Below are 17,405 nucleotides of genomic sequence, written 5' to 3'. Positions count from 1 at the left end.
CTCTGTCATTGCTAATGCAAGAATATCTTTATTGTTGTTATTACTGTGTGTGTGTGTGTAAAAGTTTTACAACAGCAGTTCTATTACCGGCGTTATTTCTGTAAATCGCGCATATACTCGCATATAACTAACACGATGTGCAACTATTTTACATTACAAAAAATATAGGTACACAGATTGACTGGTATCTTACAAGTTTGTAGTGGATTCAAAATGTATATTTGTTTACTCTGCAGCAAGATTCTGTGAATTTTACATCGCACTACACGTACCGCAAACACATTGTTTATTCTTTATTGTAAGCATAAAATACGTATGAAACACATACAAAATCGCACAACACGTATGCCTACTACATGCACATTATTGTAGTTTATTCTTTAGTGCGATGAAGTAAGCATGAAATGTGAATGAAACATAAAACTGGCTAGTCTGTGTCTGGTTTGCCTTGAGAAAATCGCACAGCACGTACGCCTAATACAAAAACAACGCGAGGATTTATTTCAGTTAGATTGTTTAGCGCGATTCAAACCAAAGGATTCATTCCTATTCTGCATAGGAATAATTACCTTCGCGCTATAAAGAAAGATAGATTGTAACTTTTGAATTGCTTCTTGGAGCTGTGATATACAGGAGCTGGCCAGGCTGTATTTCCTTGGAAAGGAGAGCGGGGGTCGGCGCTTCAAATGCGCACCATGTCATTAGCAAGACAAAGGGCACTAATCTCTTCACAGCGGGGAAGTGGGCTACTCGGAGGCTGATTTTCCACGTGACTTTTTTCGTGGCAAAAGTCTGCCCAGTGTTAATGAGAGAGACAGAGAAGGAAAAGAGTCACAGAGGGTATTATGACATCTAGTCTTTCTTTTGTCAGTAATCATATCCTTTGGGTACTAGAGCTTTTTTTATTATTTAAAAGTATTGTAGTTTTTTGTGTGTCACTCAGATGCTTTCGTAGCAGTCTCGGTCCATCCCATGGGAGTTTTGCATGGTCAGATTTGATTGCTGTGAAACCACTTGAGGGTGGAGTCCCCTTTTCCTTGAGTGACAAATCACTTTACCCTTGTACCCCACTTGGAGCTTGTTGTGGGACACCTTTTTGGTCATCGCTAACCCTAACCTTTCACCTTTCAGCACCCTTTCTGATTTGTTGTTGGGGAAGATTGTCAATGTGACCCTGAGGTGGTCAGTCATGCTCTGGTGGGTGGTGTGTGCTGCTGTTCTCCCTAGCTTGTCCCATTTGGCTGAGCAGGTGTGAAGGAAGACCATCTGTCTGCCTGTCATTAACTCAAATGGGGAAACCTGAGTCATGAGGTGTTGTTCGTATAGTTCTGGGTGTAAGGGGCAACTTCATGTTAAGGTCTCCGTGATTGGAAGCTACATGCTCTTTGGGAGCACTGACCACCATTCAGATGCCTCTTTTGACCTGAAGATGGAAACTGATGTGAAAACTGGCCTTTTCTCCCAACTGCTGTCACTGTTGTATTGCATAAGCTTTTAAGTATTGTTTAGATTTACATCAGTTTACTGTTGAGTTTAATACTTTAATACTGTTTGACTTTAATAGTTTAATAGGTTTTAAGCAACTTTGTGCATGCTCAATTCAGGCATGAACAAGAATGTTTTGCTCAAGCACCACGAGCGAAACAAATGATCCCTCTCCACTAGGAAATAACCATGTATCAATATATGTTCATATACTAGGTAAAAAAAATCTGTATTACAATATTTAAAATAAGCTAAAATTTCTACTTTAATTTTTTTTAGGTAGAAGAAATAGTGGTCGAGACAGCAGCTAACGGACCAGATGAATCATACGAAGTGGAGCAGCTCTTCAAAAGACTTAATCTGCTAGAAAAAAAGGAACAAAAAATAAAACCTGTAGACATTCTTCAAATAACTGCACAGTTATTACAACAAAATCAGGACACGCATGAATATTTGTTTTTTCTGTACAAGCTCATCAACATGAACTACAGAGCAAGATGCATTTCTGATGATGAACAGGATGTTGAACCAGATACTGAGTATGAAGAGGATGATCAAAGCTTTTTAAATTTTCTTAACACAGACACAAAAGGCTTTGATGAAACAACCAAAAAACATTCCATCCACCCCATGGATGTCCAGATGGCAGTGCTCCACTGCTCAGACAGCTTCCTAAAGCAGCTCATAGTGACCAAACTGTCCCAGTGTCAGTACGCTCTGCCTCTGTTAGTGCCTGATCCCTTCACCAGAGAGATTGAGTTTCCTCTGTGGACATTTAGACAAATCGAGAAGAGCTGGAAGACCACGGACACCTCTGGTAAAAAGATCACTTTAACTAAACCAGTTTATTCAGCTGAAACTCCAATGGTGGCGTTCTTCAGGCTGGGCCCTGTGTCCTCATCCAAGTCTCAGCTGATGAACAGTCTTATCAATGAAAAACATGACACATTCTTCCACAGACATTGTCCAGGCAGCAGCAGAACTCGTCTACTGATGGATGGAGTGGTGGAGATCGCCTGGTATCTCCCATCTGGGAAGAGCACTGATCATTTCCCTGACTGTGTAGCGTTCTGTAATCTACATGGTGATATGGAAACTAATAAGGAGCAACTGGAGATTCTGACTGAAATGTCGTCTGTGAACGTTGTACTTCTAGGTGATCAACAGCACATTAGTACAAATGAAGGTGTACTACAAAGACTATTTAAAGGGCCAAAGCCACTCATTTATTTACTGTCTGAGAATAACTCAAGTGTCACTGGGACCAAAAGCCTGAAATACAAAATTGGTCTTAAAGACAGAAGTCAGGCAACTGTGTCTGAGGAGCTCATAAACACCATTAACACATGTTTATCAAAACCAGGCTCCACTTTCAGACTTGAAGATGTGGGTAAATACAGTGGAATCAAAACAGATGAGAACCATCCTGAGTGTCAAAGGGGGAAGGAAGCTGCCCTTCAGATCACACGTCTGCTGGAGGGAATGGAGATGTCCAGGATTAAGGAGACGTTCCTGCCTTGTCAAGGGAACCTGTGGCATATGTGGTGCCAAAAGAACAAAGATAAATATAAACTTTGCTGCAATGACACAGAGAATCAAGTGAGTAAAATACAGGGTGAAATGAATCAGATTCGTGCTCAACAGAAGGAATGTGGGGTCACACCATTTCTGGAGCTGTTCATTAAAAATATGAATCTTCCACCATCAGGTGAAAGGTGCTACTTTCTTAAGTGGACCGAAATCTTGCTAGACAAATACACCAATGACTGTTTTGGTTTTGAACATATCCTCAGAGAAATGGGGCAGATATATGAGTCGGGCCAAAACAAGTCACTTCTCCCCACGTTTGCAGCAGAGATAATGTTGTCAGGATATCCACTGGAGCTGATGGATGGAGATGCTGGTCATGTTCCTCTGGTCTGGGTTTCAGCAGTTCTAGATGAACTCATCAAGATCCTGGGAGACCAGAGAGTGTTTGTGCTGTCAGTGTTGGGGATCCAGAGCTCTGGTAAATCCACCATGCTCAATGCCATGTTTGGACTCCAGTTTGCAGTCAGTGCAGGCAGGTGCACCAGAGGAGCCTTCATGCAGCTGGTCAAAGTGTCAGAGGAGATGAAGGCAGAGCTGAAGTTTGACTACATTCTAGTTGTTGACACTGAAGGTCTTCGAGCTCTAGAACTAACTGGAAAATACACCATACATCATGACAATGAACTTGCCACATTTGTAGTAGGTCTTGGAAATATGACCTTGGTCAACATTTTTGGAGAGAACCCTGCTGAGATGCAGGACATCCTACAGATTGTAGTTCAGGCCTTCCTGAGGATGAAGAACGTCAGACTGAACCCCAGCTGTGTGTTTGTGCATCAAAACGTCACAGATGTCACAGCTAAAGAGAAAACTACAGAGGGTAGGAGGAATTTGCAGGAAAAACTGGATGAGATGACAAAGCTAGTTGCCCGGGAGGACGTCTGTGATGCTGAGTGCTTCAGTGATGTCATTGAGTTTGATGTAGAGAGGGATGTGAGGTACATTGCACAGCTGTGGGAGGGTAGTCCACCCATGGCTCCACCAAACCCTTCATACAGTGAAAACATTGAGGAGCTGAAGCAAACCATAATCTCCAAAGCTGCACAGAAAGGTGGTATGAAGCTGTCTGAGTTCCAAACACGAATCATAGACCTATGGGAGGCACTTCTGAATGAGAACTTTGTTTTCAGCTTCAAGAACACATGGGAGATTTCAGTGTACAGGAAACTGGAGAAGGAATATTGGAAATGGACCTGGAGTCTCAGGAATGCCATGTTGGAGATTCAAGACAAACTCCACACTAGAATCAACAATAACCAGTTACAAAATGTGGAGCACAGTGACCTTGTTTGGGAAATGAAAGAAATTTTTGAAAAGGTGAACAGTTCAGTGAAGAGTTACTTTGAACATGATGCAGAAGAACAAAGGATTCTGGTACAGTGGAGAGGGAGAGTCCAACAGAAGATAGAGAATCTACATGATGACCTTATTAAACAAGTTGAGAGAGACTTAAATGACATCATCTCACAGAAAAAGACATGTAAACACCTGGAGGAACAGAAGACACAATATGAGGCACAACTCTTTAAGAAGAGCAAAGAACTTGCTTTAATATCCAAGTGTAAAGCCAATGATGAAGGAGAACTGAAAAGACATTTTGACTGCATGTGGAGACAATGGGTTTCTGAACTGACTGCAGGCAGGACACCTCTAAAAGAAATTGACACTGAACAGGATGCAGTTAAAATTCTTTCTGAGCTGTATGAAGAACAACATGTTCTTCAACGATTTGTAAAATACAGTAAAAAAACAAGTGTTAAAACAGTCACCAGAATAAGCACTGTTGGTGATTATACTAAATATGTCAATTTGAGCAAAAAGTGTGTGACCAGATTAACACCAGAAGAACAGAATTCAATAAGGCAGTTGACACAAAGAATCATGCAAAAAACAGATGTGCTCAGTAAATCAAAGTCAGTAGCAAAAATGGGATACAAGTCTTTCTATTTTCAAGAGATTGCACAACTTGTGAAAAAGGCAGTTGCTGAACACACACAGTCAAACTCAAAGTACAAGTTCAAACCAAAGTTCATAGTGGATCTCTCTCTACATGTCTGTATGTATGCAGCGGAAATGTTTGCAGCCCAGCACAGAACATTCAGAGAGTCTAATGACCCATTCATCTATCTTGAGAAGAAGAAATCTGAATACTACAATGTCTTTGAAAAGTCATGTAAAGGTGCTACTTCTGTGGCTGTGTTTGGTGAGTCAGTATGCATGGAACTTAAGGGAGCCATCATGCAGAGTGTCTACACCAGAATAGCTGTTGATTTGGCTGACAAAATGAAAACAAACCATGAAGCATTTAATGGAAACAGGTCAAAACTGGAAAAACACATCCTAAAATCACTGGCAGAAGAGGAGGAATTTGAGAAGTTCATAAACTACATCCTAAATCCCGAGGAACAATTTAAAACCTTCATTAGAGAAGTTGTTAAAAAATACATGATGGAAGATGATCCCAGATCACTTGACAAAATTAGACACACCATCAAACATAAACAGGAATGCATCATCTCTGCAGCAATGTCAGCAACAGAAGACGTGGTGAAGGAAAGAGGAGATGCAAATATGTGGCTGAAGACATTTTCAAACGCACTCAAAGATGAGCTTGAATGTAATATTGATCACCTCAAAGATAATAACTGTCAGGACGTTGTTGATTTTCACTTACTTACAGATGTTGTAAAAAAGGAAATTCCTCTTATTAGTGAGGAACTGACCAAGAACATAAACAGTCTGTCTGACCTTAAATCTGATCTATTCAGGAAGAAACCAGAAGACATTCTGATTGAGCACTTTTGCCAGTGCTGCTGGGTACAGTGTCCATTCTGTAAAGCCATTTGCACCAACACCATAGACGGCCATGATGAAGACCACAGTGTCCCTTTCCATCGAGGAAATGGAATAAGTGGGTGGCATTACGGAGGAACAGACATTCTATGCATCAGTTCCTGCACTACCTTAGTAGCAAGTGATGAGCACTTCTATCCAACATCTGAATTGGACAAAGAGGTGGCATGGAAAGATTACAGAACAGCTGGTCCTACATACGCAAAATGGAGCATCTCCCCTGATCTCTCTGAACTTCCCTACTGGAAGTGGTTTATATGTACATTCAAGAAAGATCTGGAGAATCATTACAAGAAAACATTCCAGGGAGACGGTGAAATTCCTGATGAATGGAAAAAGTACACTAAAGATGATGCCATTGAAAGTTTGAATAAATACATATGAGTATCCTAATATTGTGCACAATGTAATCATTTAATGAAGCTTCAAAAAGAACAGGAATAATAACATTAACCCTATTATGTTGTGGGTCAGATTGACCCTTTTCAAAGTTTGAAGATCTAGGAAAAATATTTAAAATAATTTTTTCAGTATGAAACTTCTTCTGATTGGGTTAATTAGTGTAATCAACATATATGAAAATAGTTCATTTCACATATTTGCAAACACCCCCTGCATGTTTATATCACATAGATATTGTTCGGGTAAATTTGACCCTTTAAAATTTTTGACCCTTTTTTTAATAAAAAAAATAATAATTTGTGTGTGTGTATGTATGTGTGTGTGTTTGTGTATGTGTGTGTTTTAAATTTTTGACCTTTTTTGAAATTTTCTTAAAAAAAATTAATTTGTGTGTGTGTTTGTGTGTGTATGTTTTAAAATTGACCCTTTTTTACATAAAAAAAATGTTTTACTTTGTGTATGTGTGTGTGTGTGTATGTGTGTGTGTGTGTGTGTGTGTGTGTGTTTGGTATAATAGTTTGAACATATTTTTTTTTTATTAAAAACGATCCTAATTGAACCATTACCTGTTACAAGTAAGGAACACCATTGCACTAAATGTTGATAGAATAATTAGTAATGTAGTTAGTAATTAAATATTCACACTGCTTGTTAGGATTTTTTTGGTTTCAGACAGGCTGTTTCGCAAGAATGCACATAATATTAAAATCCAACAGGCTTATAACTGACCAAGACATCAATGTGTTCACAGATATAAATGTTCCTTTTCCCCACAGTAATACATGTACAAGTTTACAGTAATACAAGTTTGTTTCTCTCATTTGCTCCACTGTTTTTATTACTCTTCATTACATTCTTCATAATCAATCATCCTGTATTTTGTTTATCATGTGTTTGTGTTTAGGCATGTTCCGGGTTGGGAAATTATCTATAAGTCTATAAGTCAGAAGGGTAATCTGGTACGGTCCTGATCTGGCACACTTACGCCTTTATGGGCCACATGACATATGGCCCAAAGATGAAGCTTATTTTGTTCATGCAGTGTGACAGTTCCAGAGGTGGAAAGAGTACTGAAAAATTGTAATTGAGTAAAAGTATCATTACTTTGCCTAAAATCTACTCAGAGTAAAAGTAAAATTACCCATCCCAAAATTTACTCGAGTAAAAGTACAAAATTACTTTGAGTAAAACTTTTAATTTGAGTAAAAGTTACTTAGTTACTTTCAGTTATTTAATCATGAACCAAATTCAACACAAGTTGTTTTAATCGATTTCAAAGTGTATTTAAGTGCACATCCACGCTTGCAAAAAGGTCAGCTGGGCTCAGGAACATACTTCCTCACAGCACAAGGACAGTCACAACCTGTACCATAAAGTGCAAACAATTTTCAGTCCTATTGTCCAATGGACAACACTATGATAAGAATAAAGACATTTAAATTACAAATTATTCAAAAAACAAAATGCACACCAAATTAAGTGCCCACAAGATGCCACAAATCAAACTAAAATGCAACAGGATTCCACTACTCACAATAAAATGCCCACAGGATCCCACATCAAAAATTTAAAAATGCTCATAGGATCCCACAATTTAAATGTAATTGCTCACAAGATCCAACTATTCAAAATACAGTGCCCACCGGATCCCACTATTCACAATAAAATGCCCACAGGTTGCCACAACTCAAAATAAAATATAAAATGACCACAGGATCCCACATCTCAAAATAAAACAAAATGCGCACAGGATTCCACTATTTAAAACGCTCACAGGATCCAACTATTCAAAATACAGTGCCCACAGGATTCCACTTTTCACAATAAAATGTCCACAGGATCCCACAGAACCTGATAGATAGAAGATTTAAAGATAGAACAATCTCATCCTTTTGGAAAAAAAAGTGCACCAGATTATGACCTGATTATGAGACAATGGAAAGGGTGCGCGCAAGGCAAGGCCATGCAATTGGCCTTCAGTTCTGGGACTCGAAGTTTAAATTTCTGCCCGCATTTAATTTTTCACCATCAATATTTTTTTTACTCAGTAATTTGAGGCCGTTCAAATGTAGTGAAGTAAAACTACTTGGGTCAAAATGTACTCAAGTAAAAGTAAAAATTACATATTTCAAAAACTACTCGGAAAATTACAAATTACTCATAAAAAGTACTCAATTACAGTAATGTGAGTAAATGTAATTAGTTACTTTCCACCCCTGGACAGTTCAGGGCCTAGAAAATAGATCACACCTCCATCTTATATAGACAAAAACTATTCACTACAATTTCCTAACCTTAAAGGAAGCAGAGGAACACATTTACTACCTACCATCCTGCATCAAAGCACCTAAAAGCTGATAAGTAAATTCTACGCTAGCGGTTTTATGCTAACTAGCTATGTTTACAAATGAAATTAAAGAAACATAAAAAGCAACATTTTCACTTAAACTGTTTCTTTTCAAAGTTTGAGATAATAATTGTCTGAGATTAACAGGAGATATAAAGGGACTTGATTCCATGACCAGTTGTGCACGACTACATTAGTGTAATGTTGGCTAATAACGGTGGCAGTTTTCAAAAACCATAACTGGCTCATATGGACTTCATAAAGTCTGCATGTGTTGTGGTGTCGGCCACTTTGCGTGTTCGTTTGATTTTAAAGAGGAAATCAGTGTCATTCAAGTTTTTAATTGCATGCGAAGATCATGCAACACAATGCCGTGTGCTCCTATAAGAGGAAATGAGATCTGACAATTTACAGCTAAAACAGATACTTATAACTTGGTCACTCCACCGAGTGTTTTTCTGCACCAGTCATGGATTTATTTTGCACACACTGCAGAATTTAGTTGGCCAATCTTCCAAGTTCTTTATATCATCTTTTTCCATGACCCTTTCTTGACCCTGCATGAGATCCTTACTTCAAAGGGCCTATCTCTTTTGCTACCGCTTGTTACAAATAAATTTTATTCCACACACACTTTCTTTATTCACTGTAAAGACTTACAGAAAGACAAACAATTGGACAATTATATTATTATGATGTGTACATAATTAGGTTAAGTTTACTTGCCTAATGTAGTCCTCGCAGTCCTCTCTATTTTTCTCTGTTTGACACGTGCGATTCACAGCACTTTTTAAGAATGTAGTTCCTATTTGATTGGGCAAGAAGCGTTCATGACTGTAGTGTATGGAGTATTCGTCTTGTACCACTCTGCACAATGCCCAAATGTGATCTAATTTGAAAGTCAAAGTCAAATTTATTTGTATAGCGCATTTCACATGTTGTCACATAATTTCAGTTCTGTTACACAAAACTGTTCTGCGCCACATAAGCTACTTATGGAAGGACAGATTTTAACACTCTGCTTCAATACAAATGTGATAAATCCAATAAAAATTATAATGTGGTTTTACAGCATAATCATAGTATTTATTGTATTATTATAGAATGCATTAATTTTGTTGTTGTGCCATGGTACGGCCCGTGACTCCTTCCTTGGGGGCGTGTTGTTGTGTACAGATGCATCTATGTTCATATATGTAGTTTGGTGGGTGTTGCGTTGTGTGTGTGTGTCTTAGTGCTTGCAGCACGTCTCAGTGTATTTCCTCATTGTGGTTAGTGTATTTTCTCATTGTGGTTAGTGTATTTAAGTGTGGGTCTTGTCACAAGGACTTGTGGGTCTTCTATCTATCTATCTATCTATCTATCTATCTATCTATCTATCTATCTATCTATCTATCTATCTATCTATGTTCAGTGTCAGTTGTTGTTTGTGTTGTTTAGCACTTTAGCAAAACACGCTAAAGCTAATTATAATGAACTGAGTTGTTTTTCGCAAGCTACATGGCCTTGGAGTTCTGCTCTCCGCACATAACTAAAGGTTTTAACTGTAATAAACATGATCTACAATAATTCATCAGAGAGGACTATGGAAAACAGTGGAAAAGTAGAGAAAGATAAATATGTGACCAATAATCAGGATCATTTAAATCACAATCACATTTTTTTACTTAATATAAAACCTAAATAAAAGATGAACTCAGAATAAAAAAAAGACCAGTCTTAGTGCTAAGCCACCACAAAGTCTGGCCTAGCTCATGACTAAATTAGTCCATATGTGTCCCAACCAACACTTTCTGCAACCCAAGTCAGACCCAGCTCAGGACATTTGGCCCATATCTGGCCCACATGGTCCCTGATGGACATTGTTTTATCCTTTATCTTTCATCTGTTCAACAAATTATTTAAAGCACAATATTGTCACAGATTGTATTTTGTTTTTCATACATGATTGATTTCTGTAGAAGCATTCATTTTTAAATGCTGGACACAGCATTATTACAATAATAATGAATCACTAAATGAGAGTGATTTGGGCTGACACGCATAAAGTGGAAGTCACTTCCACAGCCTTCTCGCAAAACTTCTCAACCCTCAGTATTCCGTAACCAGTGCTGGGAGAACAGATTCACAACACATGGGTGGGTGTCAGGAAAGAGTGAGTCACAATGAAAATGATACTTAAAATTAACATGACTAACATGGCTAATCTTTCCATGTAAATTTTAAGATGAAATACTGAAGTAAGTTTGTTAAGCATAAGGCAAGTAAGAGTTACGTATGGGGCAGCTACACAGTTCACAACTAGTTGGACAGCATTTTTTGGGTGATGGCGTAGCGCATGTTAAGAAATATATTGAATGTAAGGTGCTGATTAATGGAAAGGTGTGTGTGGGGGGTGCGGTATGTGACTAAACCCGTCGTCCAGTGCTGAGATGCTCCTGGATCCTCAGAGGAATCAGTCTTATTCCTGCTCCTCCACTTCCTTCCTGGCTCATCAGGTGTCGTGGTAGGGCCTCGCGCTCTTGCAGGAGACGGTCGTATGTGATGGCTACTTGAACAATGTTGTTCAGCAACTTTGCCTCCTGCTTACATGACAGCTCTGCCTGCAGCTCCGAGCCCGTGAATACAGGCGTCCACCAGGGCTGGGCCGTTCCACGAGATATGATATGATAAATGCGAGATGATAAATGCCACCCAACTTGGGACGGTCATGTTAGGCTGGCATGCAAAGTATACCTCGCACTGCACACGAACACCTCGCACTATTCCGGATCCCTGGCGTAGTGCTCTGGACTGGCGATGTGATTCCTAACAGGTGCGTGATTCGTGGTGCTACTGGGCCCTGCTTGGGTGGACAGCTGCTGAACACAACTCGCGAGGTTCCCCACCATCATCTCAGCTCGGCCAGATCCTGCTGCTGCCTCTTTAAAGCAGCGTGCTGGGCTGCTACAATCTCCCCTCGTTGGTAGTGCTCGTGCTACTGCCTGTCAGCTGTGCATTCTGTAACGGGGTGACAGATACAGCTGACAACGAGGATGGTGCCGTGTTTCTTTATATTCCATGTTTAAAGTCCACAGCACACAATCAACAATAATAAAGAAGATGCAGTGCAGAATGCTAAGCTCCAAAAACAAACAAACATAAGCGCACAAAGCACAAGAGTCACTGTAACTTGGCTTTGGCAAAGGAAAGCAGAAAGATATCAGGTTTCAAGACACAGGCTCAGTCCGAACAGGTGCAAGGAATGCACAGCACTGCAGGACCTGTGGGATTTTAAGAGGTGAGAGTCTGAATAGTAATGGGTGCATGTGATAATCAGTAGGTGGGGGAATGTGGCCGAGGAAGCGAACGGGAGGCGGAGTGTTGTGGTGTGGGCGTCTCCCCTGTGGAGCTGGACCCGCCTACCATGACAGTCTATTTACACCTCACATATGTCTACGTTTCTGAAATTACAAAATGGGGTGTGGATAACATGCTAATCAAAACCTCAAGTTAAATTTTAAAGACGCATCATGTGAATCGGTCCACTGTATGTGTCTTTGTTGTGCGTCTATGTTGCTGTTGTGTTTGTGGTTAATTGTAGTGTTCCCACACCTCCTCGTTGGCCTGCCTTCTGTTTAACCTGCATCTTGTTTTCCCCTCGTTAATGTGTGTATTTCAACCTTTGTTTATTTCAACCGTGTTTTGCCCTCCGTCATCGGCCTGTCACAGTCTTTGCGTTGCTCTCTCACACCGTGACAGAAATGCTGTCCAACTAGTTGTGAACTGTGTAGCTGTCCCATACTTAACTCTTACTTACCTCAGTACTTCATCTTAATATTTACATGGAAAAATAAATCATGTTCATTTTAAGAATAAATCACTCTTTACTGTCTGTGACCCTCAGTCAGAACACTCTGACATTCAGTTTACTCCCTTATCTGTGTGTCTGCTCCTCAGTTAGAACCTCTCTCCTTCTCTGTCTGTCTGTTTCGGTGTTCATTTCCATCTAGATCCAGTCTACTGTACCTCCTCTCCTGATAAGAACACCAATCATACATATGTTTTATTATTCTTACCCAATTGTGTTAAGACAAATCATATTTATTCTGTATTTAACTACATGTATTATCATTACTTCAGAACTCTTTCCTGACACCCATGTGTTGTGATGTTATGCATTTTGTAGTGACAGGCTTGAGAGGTTTTAGACACATGCCTCAAATCATTGTTCATACATTTAATATCAAGCATGAAAATTGCAATTTCACCTCACAAGTTATCTAATCAATATAACTAGCACATTGATGATAGAAGTACGATACATTTGCTAATATAGGAGCGACGTGTCCGTGATTAGTTATTACATGAACAACATATTGTAGCTGTTGGAAATTTTAAATATGAAATTAATCTCAGATGACCTTTTGTCTTTCTGCGTCACACAGGTGTTCCAAAGGAAACACAAGGAAAAAAACTGAAAATCTAAGTATGGCCAAATATTTTCATTTCATGTTTGGTCAACAATGTTATCAATCATGTACGAAAACAATACACAATTTGTGAAGAAATTGCACTTAAAATAATTCGTTGAACAGATGAAAGTTAAAGGATAAAACAATGTCTACAACAAACTATATCAGGGACTTGGAGCTGTATGTGGAGTAGCAAGTGTGTGTGCATATATATATATAGTGGGAATTATAAATTTAATATAACATAGCTTAACTAGCTACACAGAGTAGCGGGGCCGATACGCTATCAACGCTGTGACTGGGCCGTTGCGCTACCACTGCTGCTACCAGACTGTATGGTGCGCTAGGCCGTAAGCAATTCACGCTCTACAGAACTGCATTAAAAAGCTGGTAAGCTAAACTGTTTGTTATACACAGAAACAAGAAAAAAAGTTAGCAAAATGCCACCAAAAAAGCCAATAACATATCGGAAGAAGAGCTGGTGTAACGCGGGTGTACCAACAAGTACACACCGCGTAGAGAAAAACATGAGAAAGGTGGACCCAAGCGCTGGCTCACACTGACAGTAAAATAGGCAAAGCCCAATGTTAGTGTGAGAGAGAGACACGAGAACACAGAAGAGAATAAACAAAAGAAAATAACATGGAAGACTCAACGCGTTAGAAAATAACGAATCGAGGAAAGTAATTCTTTCAGTGTTTATAATCACAGCTGATTGCGCAGATTGAGTCTGGGACTGACTCGGGTGCCCCTAGTGGCGGCTGGGGGAACGGCCAGGGAGCCAGCCCTGACAGCTGGAGGAAATAAAAACAATCTTTAAATTTCATGTCAGAAGAACTGAGCAACAGAATAGGCTACTGGATCTAATGGATGAAGTTAAACAACTTAATATATTAGTTAAAGAAAAAGACAAACTAATTAGAGGACTAGAATGGAGAATTGATGATCTTGAACAGTATACTAGGATGGATGACTTAATTATTATAAGTGGACTTGAAACCAAACATAGATCTTATGCAAGCACAGCTGGACGTAAACATGGTGAGGATGTTAACCCTAACCCTAACCCTAACCCTAACTCAACAGAGGAACGGAATACTCTGGAAATGCAAGTTATTCAGTTTCTGGGAAGCAAAGATATAAACATGCAAAGCAGTGACATCTCAGCTTGCCACACCCTACCTCGAAAAGACAGCAAAGCAAAGCCTACCATAGTGGTTCAATTTGTGAATAGGAAACATAAAACTGAGTTACTACGAGTTACTAAAGAAGCTGAAAGAGTCTATATCAACGAACATCTTACAAAAAATAATGCACACATAGCCAGACAAGCACACATTCTCGGAAAACAACACAAATTTTGAATTTGAGTAAAATCAAGTAGTAGCAGGGTTGCCAACTCTCACGCATTGAGCGTGAGACACACGCATTTGACCGTCTACACATGCTCTCACGCCACACTTGCGATATCTCATGCCGAAAAGAAATCTAGTTTATTTACCTCTGATCCACATCTATGATTCAATGAGTTACTAGTTCGCTCTGGCGCCAACCACCGGCGATCGATAGATCGCAATATAACACTTAATTTGTGTCCATTTTACGTTCGGCAAAAATTTACACTCGCCACCTCCTCCAGGTTCAAATCTCACTCCAAGCGATCTTCAAAAGTTGGCAACCCTGTAGTAGACAAATCAAGATTAATATTAAAATTAGGAGTAATGATGTTGAAATCAACTTACAAACTATGTAAAACCAAAAATGGCTAAAACTATTGCAATTTTACATAATACTAAATATATTTTAAATCAATCATCACTATTTGCTATATTGTTCTTTCATAATCTCATTCATGACCTACTGTGTGGAGATATGGGGAAACATTAAAACAAACACTAACCCAATATCCATGTTACAGAGGAAAGCTATAAGAATTATAAACTGATCAAATTATCATGAATCAACAAATAATCTATTGTTTTAAAAACGTTAAAATTCTGTGACTTAGTTGATATTCATACAGCATTGATACTGTACAAAGCACAAAAAAAATGCTTCCAACTAATATTCAGAAATTGTTTGAAACTAAAGCGACTACATATGAACTTAGGGGAACAGGTATGTTTAAAAAAAATAAGAGTAGGCCTAAGAACTAATGCAAAAAATAGATGTATATCTGTCAAAGGTGTAAACTTGTGGAACAGTTGTGACAAGAACATAAGAAGGTGCAGTTCACTTGTCAAATTTAAAAACATGCTTTTGAGGGTGCAAGAAAAGGTAAATGTTTGTTGGGGCCTCCTCAGCAATGCTCTCCAGGACTCCTTTCCCCCAAACTTTTACCATCCCAAAAGATGGCTGCTCCACTTCCTTTTCCTGTTCTCCAAACAGGGTTTACTTTCAAAATAAAAGTCTCCCTCTCTGGGAATTAACAAGTGTTTCAAAATATATATGGATATATACACCTACCCTCATATACATGCACCTATACATAGGGAAAACCAGACACAACCAAAAAAAATACCACACTCCCTCTCAACGCGTCTCAATAATAATAAAGCAGGTTTTTAATTTATTTAAGGCACTTGCATCTTTTGGCTCTACAGAAATATATAATTGTGTATTGTCAGCATAGCTGTGATAGCTGACTCCATGCTTGTTAATTACAATCAATGAACAGTCCGAGATAATTAGGGACTTTACTCTGCGGGGTAACCTAAACTAGAGGTCTGCACTCCCGCGGTAATCCCGCGGGTCCCGCGGGACCCGACAGAATATCTTGCGGCGCGGGACAGAATTTAATTGTTATTGGCGGGAGCGGGAGTTGAATTAGTCCAGGTGATGCGGGAGCGGGACCGCATATACATGTAGAAAAATCCCGCAAATTAATAAATAGTCTAGAAAATTATAATAATAACAACGCAATGATTTCCATGCATAAGGAACAGGACGAAAACAACTAATCATTCAGTAAGTAAGCAATAAACTAATTCAAAATATTGGCTAAGCAACTGATCACGTGAACATGAAGTGTGCGTCATTTTGTCATTTTGATACAGAAATGGCAGAGACTGTAGACCAGGGGTCGGCAACCTTTGAGACATGGAGTGCCAACTTTAACATGTCCAGTCAATGAGTGTGCCACTATGGCGGCGAATTTAAATTGTTGACCGAGGAGGGGGGGAGGTGTAAATCGACACAAAAAGTATTATATCGCGATCGATCGCCAAGTTTAAACGCCTCCGTCGTTCGCGCGAGGTGTGCGTGCGGAGTCGCGCGCTACGGACACTCGCGAAAGTATAATCCATTAATATAATAATTTATATTAAAATATATATTTTTGCTGATGCTGGTCCAGCATTCTATTAAAACAGGCGAATACACCACAATTAAGCCAACTACAGGAAAGTCTGATATATGGAAGTCATATTCCATTGTAATTAATGGAGATGGAAATCGGCTTGTTGTGATACATGTCAGAAAGTGTTGGTGTACGTCACCTAACGGGATGTGTTTGGACTGTGATAAGAAATGGGACAGCGCGATCCATCGCTATATTGCTGTTTTAATAAATACATAAGAAAATTTCAAGTACTAAATCTAATTAATTCAATTCATATTAGGATTGCGGGCGGGGGCGACAGAAAAGTGTATGTGGTGGGCGGGTGCGGGATTAAAACAAGCGATTTTTTGGCCGGTGCGGGCGGGAGCGGGATTAAAACAAGCAGGTGCGGGCGGGGGCGGGATTAAAACAAGCGATTTTTTGGCGGGAGCGGGTCTAAAACAAGCGGGAGCGGGCGGGAGCGGGATTAAAAAAGCAGTCCCGCGCAGACCTCTAACCTAAACCAACACTACCAGGAATCTGTGTAAGTGTCAATAATCACTAGATATGCCACAGATTCCCTTATGTGTGTCACAGTCACTCGCCTACTGAAAGAACATACTGCTTTAACAGTTGAGCAGGATGTACTGCATTGAAATCTAGTTCATACTGCTTAAGTACGGCATTTCCGACGGAGCCAGGGACTATATACTAAACTAAATGACGGACAGCTGATACCAATAACCAAGGGTGTGACTAGACCGATGGAAAACCATGGAAATAAAACAAAGGTGGAAAAGACAGACAGGTGGGGGCAGGAACTGCAAGGGGGAATGTCAGGTGTAACCATGTGACTTTCTGTAAGTCACCAGGATAATGGGTAATGATTGAGAAATGTCAATAATACTCATCACAGCACTTACACCCATGTGAGGAAAGATGGGGGATATTGTGT

At 39.5% G+C, this 17,405-nt stretch overlaps 1 protein-coding gene across 1 annotated transcript in view; it reads left to right on the top strand.

Annotated features, from left to right (window-relative positions):
• The window catches only part of LOC143517647 (interferon-induced very large GTPase 1-like), a 52,090-nt gene extending 44,839 nt beyond the window's left edge, over window positions 1–7,251 (top strand). The window contains exon 9 of the mRNA XM_077010377.1: window positions 1,765–7,251. Coding sequence (XP_076866492.1) covers window positions 1,765–6,312 — 4,548 coding nt within the window. The 3' untranslated portion in view covers window positions 6,313–7,251. The remainder of the gene's footprint in view (window positions 1–1,764) is intronic.
• The last annotated feature ends 10,154 nt before the right edge of the window (window positions 7,252–17,405 follow it).

Source organism: Brachyhypopomus gauderio, chromosome 6 (genome assembly GCF_052324685.1).
Source record: "Brachyhypopomus gauderio isolate BG-103 chromosome 6, BGAUD_0.2, whole genome shotgun sequence".
In the NCBI taxonomy this organism is placed as follows: domain Eukaryota; kingdom Metazoa; phylum Chordata; class Actinopteri; order Gymnotiformes; family Hypopomidae; genus Brachyhypopomus; species Brachyhypopomus gauderio.
The sequence above is the reverse complement of the archived record's forward strand: the minus strand, read 5'-3'. Positions and strand labels throughout refer to the sequence as shown.